The sequence below is a fragment of the Calonectris borealis genome, chromosome 10, assembly GCF_964195595.1.
Source record: "Calonectris borealis chromosome 10, bCalBor7.hap1.2, whole genome shotgun sequence".
Lineage (NCBI taxonomy): Eukaryota > Metazoa > Chordata > Aves > Procellariiformes > Procellariidae > Calonectris > Calonectris borealis.
The window spans coordinates 20,367,741-20,380,934 of record NC_134321.1 but is presented as its reverse complement, the minus strand read 5'-3'; the positions used below and the strand labels follow the sequence as shown (position 1 = coordinate 20,380,934).

The following is a 13,194-nucleotide window of genomic DNA, read 5'->3' as shown; positions in this document are numbered from 1 at the left end:
CGCGGCGCGCGCGGGGTAGCGCGTGGGCGGGGCCGGGCCGAGCCGGGGCCGGCGGCGCGTGGGCCCGGTCGGGGTCCGCCCGCGGGGCCGTCAGCGGTCCCGGTGCGTCCCCCGAGCCCAGCGGCGAGGCCGGCAGCGTCCCCCGCCATGGCGGCGCCGCCTCCGCTCGGGCCGCGGAAGCGGAGCGGGCCGGCGCTGTGCGGGGCGGGCTGGGCCGGGGCCGCCCCTCCGGCCGCGGCGGGCGGCGGGGCCCTGAAGAACGGCTTCCCGCCCCACAAGCGCCCCAAGAGCTCGGGGGCGGCCGGGCCCGACGAGGGGCCGGGAGACCCCTTCGGGGACAACGACGACTTCACGGCGGACGACCTGGAGGAGATCGACATCCTGGCTTCGCAGGCGCTGTCGCAGGAGGCTGCCGGCGGCGGCGCGCCCCGCGCGGGCCTCCCGAAACACGCGTGGGGCGTCTTCGGAGCCAGCGGCGCCGGGCGGCAGGCGGCGGCGGGGCCGGCCCGGGGCAGCGCCCCGGCTGCGGGGGGGAAGCCGAAAGGTCGGTGTGCGGCGGCGGGGCGGGGAGCGGGGCTCGGCGGTGCGAGGAGAGCGGCGCCGGTGGTTCTCCGCCACGGCGCGAGGTGTGGGAGCGCGTCCGCCCGGACAGCCCGGTCTCGGGTCGAAGGCGATGCCGTTGTGGCTTCCTTGTGAGGTTCCTGAAGCCGCCCTGCGCTGTTAAACTATTCGGGAAAATGCTTGTTATCCCTTTAGGAGTTGGTTCTGGTTATCCCATCTGGCTGTCAGGACTTCACGGTGGTTTGCCAAGCGTTTAAAGAGCTAGCTAAGATTCGAAGAAATAACGGCCAAGCAGTCGCGTAGCATTAAATTAACAGTACTGGGCCCTGTTCTCTGGTAACGTGTGTGGTAACGCCTGCCTGTAACGTTGGTGCCGCATGTTAAACGGGTTAAATAAAACAAACGGGTTTCATAAACTTTTAACATGCTTTAAGTATCGTTCATACTACCGTGCGTGTTGGCTACCAGATTTTTTTTTTTTCCCCCTAACCGCTAACTTTCACTAGTAAATGCAAAATATGTCTCATATTAACAGTTGATTTTCAGATTTACTTTGAAAAAGTACGGGATCCCTGTATCGGGATACAGGGTTTTGTTCGTAATTAAGTACAGAGGGTTTAAATCCTCTAAGTATGTTTAACAGTGCTAACATTTGTAATCTCTCCAGGTAAAAAAGTTTTCAGTTAACCCTCATTTGTGCAGAGTGCGTTAACTGAAATTATCTTGGAGGAAATGCTTGCATTTACTGTGGATTATCTTACTGGTTTAAGATATTAGAAACGTTTGGGAGGAGGGTTTTCATCTCTGTTTTAAGGATTGATGCACAAGCTCTGAAAAAGTTACCGTGGTAATTAGAATCGTGCAATTTACCTGTTTGTAGTGACAGTATAAATATAAATAGAATAAGATATTCAGACGTATGTAATGGCAGATAACAAAATCTTGAGGTTAAGTCATCAGTGATGTCCATACATCATCCGTGCTTCAGAACTGATCTTGGCTTTTTTCTGCAACAGGAGGCAGTCCAGAAGATAGTCTGATGAGAGACGCGTTCCAGTTTGAAGTACTGCAAACACAGCATGAAGAAATTAAACAGAAGGTTAGCAATATCTTCTCCCCTCTAAATATCGTATTTTTTGATAGGGCTAACTGAAAGGTGAGATAAGTGCGGTTCCAAGTATTTCATTCTATTCAAGTTGATTTCAATCTTTGAAATCCATGGATCTATTAAAAGCGTCATACTAGAAGCAGCTTTAGTAATATTAAGAGTGAGAGCAATATTTTACTTCTCGGTCATTTCAGATTACCAAATGCTAATTTGTCAGTTTTACTTGTTTCCTGTCAAATAGATTCTCCTCTGTCCTATCAGCTAGTCAGCAAGAGTTCTTTTGTGCAACTTAAAGACTTAAGAAAGTAAAGTGGCATTTAAGTTACTTTGCCTTCTGATGATCTCTTATGGAAAGATACTATGGGGAAGAAATAGATGTGTAAAAGTAAGAAGGTACAAATGCCCGTACCGAGTCCATCCTTTTTTGGCAGACAGCAAGTTTATGGTGATACTTTACCAGAATAGTCTTTTAGCCTCTGGTAAAACTTCATGTAAGTACTTCCTGATCCAGAAATATTATACATGTATTTAATATTCTACAGTGTATTTTTTTAAGCTCTTGTGTGTTTGGTTTGGATACCTTTTAGTGTGAAAGAGGTCCGCAGCTTAACAACACATTGTGTCAGGAAATTTCTTCTTTGATTTTATTTTGAACTTTTCAGTGGATGGGTCTCGGCTGTTACGAGAGGCAGTAAACAAGGAATAACTTGTGCACAGCACTCGCACCTCGATAGGCCTGTGTTTCCTCACAGTTGTGCTTTCTCCCAGATGGGAGGGTCCTACTCTATTTACCTTTCTCTCGTCACCCTTACCCCTGTTCTCTGAATCTTTCCCAGCTCCATTATATCCTTCTTTGTTTGAGAAGCTCCTACCTGTACACCGTGTTCAACATGGGGGTAAACCATAATTTTATATAGTGGTGTAGAGGTGTCTTTTTCTGCTTTTTTCTCTGTGCTTTTCTGCGTAACTAATTTATTATCTCTCCAAAGTCTTGTGGTGGTGATGGCTGTTCAGAAAGTTTTAGAGACTATATGTGTCGTGAAGATACTGTCTGGGGGTGGTAGCTTGTCTTACAGGACAGCATGCTGCCATGCTAGATGAAATATTATAATTAAATTATCATTGTTCTCATCCAAACAGTGAATAAATGATTGATGTGTGTGACTAGAATACTTTTCAAAAAACCAACATAATCACAGAGAAGGGGAAAGAGAAGAATGGTCTCTGACAGATACCAGGACGGTATATGAAGACGTGCCTTTGCTGTCATTTTATAATTCTGTTAGAGAAAACAGTAGCTGAGCCTGATTTAATCAGAAAAAGATTAGAAGCAACAATGCAGAATTTCTGAACTGGGTTACAGGAGCATTTTTCTCCCTAGAAAGTATAAATATACCTAATTTTCAACCACATAATGATATAAATACATGCTTTTGGTTATATACATTCTTTAATGGAATTCATCTGTTTGCAGCTGAAAGAAATGCAGGATGAAATTCTTACTAAAAATGGAGAAATTAAAATTTTGCGTGACTCAATGCAGCAGATGGAGTATGCTATGGAGGAGCAGAAAAGATCGTACATGCTATTGGAACAGCAAAAATCTCAGACCTTAAATGAAAAAGAAAAAGAGTTCTCCAAAAAGGTTTGTAAATATGTCAATTACCTGCACATCACACACACAAGCTAATTTTATGACTTAATGATGTCACAGACCATCTAGTCAAAGGAAGAACATTTGTGTGAAATTTCCAAATGATGTATGCTTTTATTTTCTTATCTAGAAGAAAGCATTTGTAAGAACTTGCTGAGGATTTTCTTCTGCCAAAATAAAAGAGTAAAATTCAAGTAGTAGAGGTTTTCGTTTACTTGGTTTTTTTTTTAAGCAATCCCAAGAACATTAAAATTGGAATGTATTTTAAAATGGCAAAAAGCAACAGAATATGCTTTATGACTCTGATCAGATTGCTATTCCTGTTGCAGTCATCTTTCTGAAAGCCCTGAAGAGGACAGTGGCTGTTTTTGTCCTGTTTACTCTGCTGTTAACGGCCTCACTGTAGTCATGCTCTGTGTGGCACTTGGTCTGTCTTAACAAGTCATATGCTCCTTGCCCGAAATTTTGACACCTGGTTCTAAGATAGTATTAATTGGACTAACACACATAAAAATGGAGATCTTATGCGGAATTCTCAGTAGGTAGATGGTAATCTCGAAATCTTATGGTAATCCTAGTTGCTCTGCAGTTATAACACCTCTAAATTACTCAGTAAGAGTAAAACTTTTTAATTCCTCTTTCAGGTACTGTCATTACAGTCAGAGTTGCAGTTCAAAGACGCAGAAATGAATGAATTAAGAACGCGACTTCAGAACTGTGAAAGAAATAAACATGTTGCTCAGACGGTTTTAATGCCAAGGTAAGAGTTTTGGAGGAAAATGAATTTGTGTTCCTTTTTATAATGCATGTGCTTGAACTATTAAAGAGGTTTTGTTTCTTCATCTAACTCTTAGCTCCAATGTCTTTAAAAAATACAACGAAAGAAGTCTGTTGACCTCTATGGAATTTGCTCAAAAAGAGCCTTCCTTGTATCTGTGACAGACATGCAAAGGGTTTATAGTGAAGTACCTTTAAAACATCAACGTAAATAGATCCTTGTTTATTGTTTAATAAGATAATTACAAAAGAAATATTGATTCATCTAAGTGTTTGATTTTTATTTTAGCCCTAAAAAGAATTTTGCAATACAAGTGAAATCAGAAAGATGTTCTCCACAGCCTGGAAAAAGATCTTTTCCTACGAAGGAATCCTTCAATGCTGAAACGTCCACTAGACCATCATGTTCTTCAGGAAATTTGATTGTCCCGACTACTTCGATCAAAGAAGGTAAACCCATATACAACTTGCAACATTTTGAGCTGCATATGAACATTTTGCCTTAGATAAGGATTTTTGTATTATGTGACTGAACAGTTTCAGTAAGTTCTCTGTAGAGAAAAACAAGTATTTGTTTTGGTTTTGCTTAAATTTCTTTCCATTTTATACAAATTGGCATTAAATAGCTATGACTGCAATTTGCAAGATCATTTTAATTCACACCTTGGTAATGCCTATATACCAGATACCAAGATGTCAATGATGAAGTGGCTATTGGCCATAATGAAAATATTTCATTTATTATGTGATGAACTAAAATATCCAAATTGTTAATCTGCCTTTCTCATTGAATAAAGAAGAACAGGAAGTAATTTGCCTACTTCTTGAATTGGTCTGCTAGTCAGCTAATGCATTTTTTTTGTATTCTTGTGGTTTTGGCTTTAAAGCTGACCTTTTCGGGGATTTTATTTAAAGGGTACATATTTAGCCATATTGAAAGAAGCAACTGAAACAGTGTACTCACTTCCTCTTTTATGTGTAGGGCAGTAATTCTCACAAAATTGTATCTTGAAATTCATTGAGTAAAGCTTAGGAAAAGAATAAATGCATGTATTTGAAGATTGCTGTAATATGAAACAAAAATGGTGGTTTTTTATAGCAGCTGACTGCCATGTTTCCAATAGGAAATAATAATTGGAAGAAATCTGGATATCATCAACTAATCCTGACAGGAAGACTCATGAAAAATCTGATATGTTCCTGTTAGTTACAATATTCAATCTGAAACTGTATGGGCAGTATGAACTCCATCAGAAAGAAAAATACAGTAGCCTTAAAGCATTAGTATTGCTATTTTTTCAGCCTCCTGACTGTTCATTATGGTAACAACACTCAATATGCTTATTTGTTTGAAAACCACACTTGATTATTTGTCATCTGAACCCTGCAAGGCTTTTGGCGTTGGTTTGACTAGTAATTATGAAATATATAGATGATTGAAAGATTATGAAATGCTCAAAATGTTTCTTTTTTTTAATGTTGATTTTTAACTAATGTAGTCATGTAAATCTCTGCTAGCAGTGGGAATTCAAAAAGGTACTGTTTTTTTCTAAAAGAAAAGTTGAAAGTAATAGCACTGAACAATCTGTGGAACACCTGACAGTAAAGGTGAAAGTTTATTCACTTTTCTAATTTATTTTGGGGAGCAATTCTACTTGCATCACAGCTCTTAACTATTGTTTGACGTATCTGAGTTATACAAGACAAATTTTTTTACTGGTCTACTGTCTGTTTACTAACTATATAACAGCTACGGCTAACTGAACGTGTGTAAAGGATAGATACAGAAATATAAGCAATGTAGTTCTGACATTAGACTCATAATTACTGTTTGTTTTAGACAGTAAGATAACCCATCCTGAAGTTTTATCCGTGAAGCATGAAGCAGTGGGAAAAAACGGTTCCTATAACTCTGCACCTAAACGAAACGCACAAGGTAACTTAATGCTGTTAATGCAGAAATAGGGAGCGTTTCTGAGGAACAGCTCAGATACCTTTACTAAGCAGTGTCACGCTGAGGAGCCTGCTACGTACAGTGCCACTGCACAGAATAGTGGTGTTCAGCTAGTCGCTTTTTGCTTTGAATATTGTGATTTTGCAGTAAAACATTTCAGATTATATTATTATCTTGTATCCTAACAACATTCTTACGTTGTTATTCTATTTAAGAAAAAAGTTTGCCTGGGTTTTGCTTTATGGAAGGATATGGATCAAGAGGCATCTTACTACAAGGCTGGCTTTTTCAGTATTAATACATGATGCTTTTTATTGTAAACCGATTAAAAAATAGGAAAATGTACTTTTTTTTTTTTTAATTAAGGTAAAAACAATAAAGCAACATTACAGCTTCAACACCAGGAAGTCTTCAGGGTACTATTTTATTTCCAGTTCAGAACAGAATTGCATCACATAATTTTAATGTCTGGACTGGAACCTGGAGGTCAAGTCATCAGCATAGTTGGGATATACGATCATTTGGCTCGAGCTATTTTGCTAATATGGGATTGTAATTAAAATATCTCTGAATATAATTTGGTTAATACTTAGATCATATCTTAAATTCATTTTTCGGAAAATCATTCTCTTGTAGAGAAAGAAGATTTGTAATGAAAAAATTATTTTGAGGTTGAGAGCTCTATAAATAAGGCTAATCTTTTGAAATATTAATTTTTTGTTGTTGTTGATGTTGCAGTTGATGGTAAAGCTACTCCAAAGACAATTATGTATCCTTTCAGGTTCTATCTTACTAAATGCACTGATGAAGCAGCCCATTGTCCCTGGGTCATTACTAGGACTCTGCCACCTTCTTAGCAGTAACTCTGAGCCTCTACCTGGAGCTGTATTGCAGCCTAACTATTTGGATACGTAAGTTTTATTTTTTTTGTTAAACTGTATCTGACGTGTTCTTAGTATAGTGGCATTCTCTATGCTAAGAAATGCTTATTCACGTAGGATAGCTCATTCCTTGTGTAAAATGCTATTTTGCTTAGGCCATTTAATGCAAAATCTGGACCATCATTCTGCACCTTTGATTATCATAGATACTAAACAGTGGAACAACACTAAGAGATAAACTAGGTTATGTATTAGGGGAAGGCTCAGAAACACGTTTTGTAAAACCTGGGAGTGACTGTTAGCAGCTGCTATTATTAACCACTTACGGACATAAAACTCGCATTGCAATGAGAGAAGCATATAAACATAGTAATGAGTTAAATGGGAAGAAAATGTTGAAAATGTGATCAAAAGAACAGTAGGCTTTTATATCTTCAAAGTCTAAACTATGTTCAATTTGTAATGTACAACTTGTGTGCAATTTTCCAATATATATTTATAGTGACTGGTAAAGCATTTTAAATGTGAGTATTGGATATAAATTATAATCGTTTTTCACTTTAAAGAATTAGACTGTAGCTCCTGAAATACCTTTGCTTTTCTGATACCTTATTTTATTAGTAATTCTTGTGTTTTGTGGGTTCATAGCAAGGCTCATGTCTCATTGCCCTTGCCATTTATGCAAGTAGAGGTGGTGCATTTGGCCTTTGTAGCTGCAGTTTGACTAGTTAATAGCTGAACTCTCTCTCTCCCTCTCATCTCTGGCCAAGAAAATAATTTTTTATTGTTGTTGTAGTCCTTTAAAGGCTCCTACATATTACAGATCATTAATGTACAGATACCTGTTCTTCCAAGAAGCTACCAAATAACATCAGGGGAAGATAAGAATATATGACAGGTTATCAAAAGCATGAAACCAGGAAGCCAATGTTCGAAATGCAGTTTCAGACAATGGCTTATAGTGAGCTGCTGAAGTTACTCAGCTGTAAGCGCTGACTACTTTCACAAGACCTAGGAATGCTTTGAAACTGCTCTTTCATGCAGGTATCAAGGAGTAGGATTTTTTTTTCCCCAATTCACGTTTTATTTTGGGAACAGACATCTCATTACTCTACCCTTTCTATTATTTGATTCAGAATATGGATAACTCAAATTTAAAGTATGTTCTCTGCCTTTTCTTCTGAAGTATTTCCCTTCTTTTAATTTTATTTGGATAGGAAGTCCACACAACTACCCAGCAGCAGGACAACTCAAGAAGAAATTGCTCCTTTTGTATCCCTGCGGGAAGCTCAAAAACTTGCAATAACAGGATTGAACTTGATTGCTATGGACGAAGGATTATCCGAAGGAAGCCCAACAGAAAGCCAGAGAGAGTTCTTGCAGCTCACACGCTGCAAGATCCGAGGCGCCGTGCATCTCTTGCCCTTGGTAGAACACCATGTTGGTGCATACTGTCAAGCAGTACAATTGGCGGACAAGTCAGTAAACGGTTCTTGTGGAAACCATTCAGCTGTTTCTTCCAGAACCAACACAAATATGGTGTCAAGTAAGGAGGACTTTAGGTTGTCTCTTGAAGAAACTACCGTTATATCACTGGGTATTCTTTATTATTTGGCGTTTTATAGCTGGGATGTTGTCCACACATTGCTATCTACTGAAGTGGAAAAAAGTTCTGCTGCTGGAGATGAACAGGTTTCCAAGATGGACAAAAATGTGTTGTGTGATAATCAGTGTGATAATAAAGAAGATACCAGGACACAAGGAGGGCTGCCTGTAGCTCCACAGGATGCTCCCAATAACGATCGAGCTCAACATTCTTTGTTTAAAAAGCTGCTTCAGGTTTTAGCTTTTTCTGCTGCAAGAGGCTCCCAGACTGATAGTATACTGAACCAAAGCCTAAAAGTTTTAGTGAAATTAGCTGAAAATTCAACAACGGACTTGCTAATAAAGTAAGTCAGTAATAGCTTTAATATTATTTCAGACTCTGTTGTTTAGCAATTTTCATTCTCTGTTGAAACTAATTTGTGCAGATGACAGTAGAAGTTTTGACATGTATGAGAAAATATCACATTTCTCAGATCACCTTGGAGAAGCAGTTGAGGATCTTTCTACTGCCTTTGCTGCTAATGAATGTGATAATCACCTCTGATCAGTAACAAGATTTGCTTATGATGTTTATATGAAGCAGATGCAGTTGCCTCATAGCTGTCACTTGAAAGTGAGAAAACTTTTTAAGGCCATATGCAGTTGATCAGAATACCTGTAACATTCATTTTGGGTTTTTTGTGATTGCTGGGAGATGCATAAGGAATGAAAGCACAGGGTCTCATTCTGGTAGGTAAAATGCCACTCTCAAAAGTGAGATATTTCTTCTACTAATGGTCTAATATACACAACCATAGTATGAATTGCAGACTGACTGCCAAATGTAACGGAATATGTTTTTCAGTATACTTTTTATTTATGACATGTAAGTTGAGATTAGGTATGTTCTGAATGGCTAAAAAGGCACAAATTACAATGCTGTGTACAAGAAAGAGCGTATTTTCGACTTGTCAGTGCATTTCCCATTTCTAACTCTGAGTTTTCTTCTGAAGTTTTCAGCACTTACTGAGTAGCCAGATACTGCTCCGTTGTCTGTGTCCAGAGACCCCTTTGCCTGCTGTCCTTTTGACCGTGAGGCTGTTGTCTATTCTTGCTCAACACCAGATGTTGGTTGCTCAACTTTGTTCTCATTCAGGTAAAAGACTGCATAACACAGAGAACTGTTATCAGCTGAATGTTAGTTAGCATGACTAAAAGTAATGCAGACAGGCCTTGCTCCGAGGTGTTAAAACCCCGAAACGCAAAAAGCCTGCTATGTTACCTGAAAACTTGTTTTCTAGTGCAGTGTTTCAGTTACTGTTTGAAGAGTATTTTGTTTTGTGGTATCTGTCTACATACAGTGCTTTTGATACCCATGTGGATTTTTAAAACTACTTTCCAGATTAATGTTTATTATATTAAAGGTTGATGAGGAAAAAAGGAGGAGTTTTGAAGTTTAATTTATCTGTGCTCATGACATCGTTGAGTTTAGGGATTCCAGTACTCTGCATGACAAATAGTCTTTGTCCAGTTCCTTATGAATGAAGTAGGACAGTATTACCACAAACGCATATGTAAAGTTTAGGGATACTAATTTCTTCAACATTGCTTAAGATGTCTGAAATAAAGCAAGAAGTTGAGCCTGTATCATGAGTCCCAGGATAGCACTCTACGTATTTTCTGAAATGTTTTCTTGTGTGACAAAATTAATTTTTGTCATAAACAATTGACTAGTTGGGAAAAGAACAACATTATCTCTATTTCAGACACCTGCCTTCTTCTTGCACTGTACATGTATATTACATCAAGACCAGATAAATCAGCATCTGAAATGCTTTGGCTTCAGCTGGAACAAGAGGTAACCACAGCTGTTTGTTCATATGCTTTTTCCTGCTATTTCCAGTTGGGGGAGTGGGAGGAGCAGGGAAATGCACAAATTGTCCGAAAACAAGTTCTTTCTCCAGCTGCAGTAGAACACTGAAAGTATTGGCTTGCAATAAGGGATTACATTTTTAAGAGTAGCTGCTTGAAACTCAATCAGTAACTATTCTTAAAGAGAGCATCAGTCATAATAGTCATAGTTAAGTCACTGAAAAAGCAAGAAAGATCCTAGGATGGCTGTAAATGTTCAACACTAAGCTTTATTTTGCTTTTAGATCAATAGAGGAGTAAAAGGAAACAAGATCTGTGATTCATTTTGATTATATTAATTACTTCTGAACTGTATCTTATGAGTTACTATATATAAAATGCAATCTGTAGCAACTTTGGATTATATTCATTGTATTCAGTAGAAATACTAGCTTGCTGTATAATAGTCATGATTATATATAGGAAGAATAGCTTTTGAATTTAATTTTTGTTTGTACTGACAGCAGCGACTTGTTTGAGGTACCACCATTTGCTCCACTTCTGCTCTCATTTGAAAGAATTTTGAACCATTTTCGTTATCCCCCTACCTACATTGTTATATTAAGTGTAAACACATTATTTGTATGCAGTGAATTAAGGCCCACTGCACCTCATTAGTCTTTCTCAACAGAAAGTTGAAAAGGTTTCTGTGCAAGGCAAATTCTATGTAAAGTTTTACAGGGAAAGAACTTTAACAATTTTTTGGGGTAAAAAAGATCAACTGTTAAAAAACCAAGAATGTTTGAAACTAGTAATGAAATACCATTTCTACGTCCCTTTATTTGCAGCTTAATTGTCTGATAATTCTGCAGAACGCTAGTACTCATTATAATGCAATCTGCGTGTTTTTGTAATAGACAGTTAGACTCCTGACAAGGTGTTTGCGGTGTTCCACTCCAGCGGTTTTATTACCTGGTACAGACTGCCAATGTAACCTCGAGGTATGTCACTACAGTGGGCGAGTTTAATCTACTGAGAACTTAAAGATACTCAATGCTGAAATAGCTTTTTGCCCCTTTTTTTAGCTACAATGAAACAGAAGTGTACTGGACTTTAAAGGATGCCACCTTCTAGGAAGCTTGCTTTTGCTTGCTAGAAAATATTCTGAAATTTGGAATTTTGAAGAGATTAATCAGTAAAGTTCATAATGACATAAGTTTTCCGCTACTATAATTTTACTTTGTGTATTAAGGCACTTTTTTCCTCTTGCAGGTGGTTAAGGCACTGATTATAATGTTACATAGACAGTGGATGAAGATTAGAAGATCTGAGAACAGCTTGTGTGCATATAAGGAACAAATTATTCAGTTTTTGCGGGATGCTGTTTTACTCTTACACAGCCTATCTCAGAAAGATAAACTGTTTCATGAACACTGTTTGGAAGTTCTCCATCAATATGACCAAGCCATGCCAGGCATAAGAGCCATTCTCAAAAAGACTCAAAAATTGAGTGCCTGTGAAGGTAAAATGAGTCAAATGATAATGTTGGCTTTTTTCCATGCTGTAGAAATAGAAATTCCACTTCTGTCCCTTTCCTTTTTTAACAAGTACCATGTACCAAATACCATGGATGTTTGTTGCTCAGACCTCTGAAAACGGTCCATAGCCTAGTGCTGCTCAAACTTCATTACACTGAATCACTACTATTCTTCTTCAAGTTTTATCTTCTTCTTTTCTCCATAGAAATATGCCCCTACTATCTGATCAAACAAAATCCTGTACTCCAGCTCTCTTTAGTAGAACAATCTGCACTATACGTTACCTTATTTAAAAAAAAAAAATCATTTTTGCAAGTCTCCAACTAGAATTACAGCTTCTCCCTACAATTGTTTCCCCCCCCGCCCCGCAATCCTTAACATCTCTCTCTCTTCTTCCTCTTCCCTCTTCTACCTTAACCTTCCTCCATTACTCCAAAAGCTTCTCTAGCCCATGTCCATCAGGACTTGCCCCTTGCTTTGCACACTTCTGGTGTCCATTTCCTAGAGAGAGCTAATGTCGTGAAATTGCCTCTCCTCCTTGTACCTTGATGCCATTTCTTCGTTCACTCATGACATTATTTACATGCATGTCATAGAGCTGATGTGAAGATTCTGCTCTTATGTCAGTACGTGGTTTGCTACAAGATACCAGAGAAGGCATCTGGTCTTATTCAGAGCCGGAGTGATAAATCCTTCATTGTTGGTGTACGGATCGCATCAGTAAGGCAGGTCATGCAAGCATGCCACTATTAGTTACAGCGACTTTTCTGGAGATGCTAAACAGCGTGCCACCTATTTGTTCTGCTCCGATTGCTTCGAGTGTCCCGAGGTTTTCTAGAACTTTGCCTAACACCTTGTCTAATTATGCTTGGGAGTGGACCAAAACAGTGTAACAGCTTGTGATTTTGGGGATGGTGTGCACGCGTGTGCTTGCAAACCTGTAGTTAGCATTCAGGTTCTTCCTTTAAAACACAAAACACTGCTTTTGTTCTAGGGGCTTTTTAAAATTAGTTAGCAAAAATGAGGTTTTAAACTTAATAACTAGTCAGAACTAGTTGTAAAATAACAAAGTGCCCTTTACTGTTTTTCCACTAATAGCTAAATTTAATTCACTGTCCAAGATAGTTCTCTCCTTTAATGCCTAAAAAGGCATTAAAGAAAAGAGGGGGAGAAGTTTGTGTGACAAAACACGCATCTAAAGACCTGTTTGCATTGAAAAAGGATATTTGCTGTAGCCTTCTACAATCAGAATGTTTTAAAATGCAAACAGATACCAGCTATGATTA

General features: G+C 38.8%; 1 protein-coding gene across 1 annotated transcript in view; it reads left to right on the top strand.

The window, feature by feature from the left end:
- The first annotated feature begins 132 nt into the window (after positions 1–132).
- Positions 133–13,194, top strand: part of ATRIP (ATR interacting protein) — a 22,330-nt gene continuing 9,268 nt past the window's right edge. Inside the window, 13 exon segments of the mRNA XM_075159317.1 lie at positions 133–544; positions 1,578–1,660; positions 3,144–3,314; positions 3,968–4,083; positions 4,390–4,550; positions 5,941–6,036; positions 6,793–6,830; positions 6,832–6,965; positions 8,153–8,884; positions 9,533–9,675; positions 10,286–10,377; positions 11,288–11,371; positions 11,643–11,892. Coding sequence (XP_075015418.1) covers positions 148–544; positions 1,578–1,660; positions 3,144–3,314; positions 3,968–4,083; positions 4,390–4,550; positions 5,941–6,036; positions 6,793–6,830; positions 6,832–6,965; positions 8,153–8,884; positions 9,533–9,675; positions 10,286–10,377; positions 11,288–11,371; positions 11,643–11,892 — 2,497 coding nt within the window. The 5' untranslated portion in view covers positions 133–147.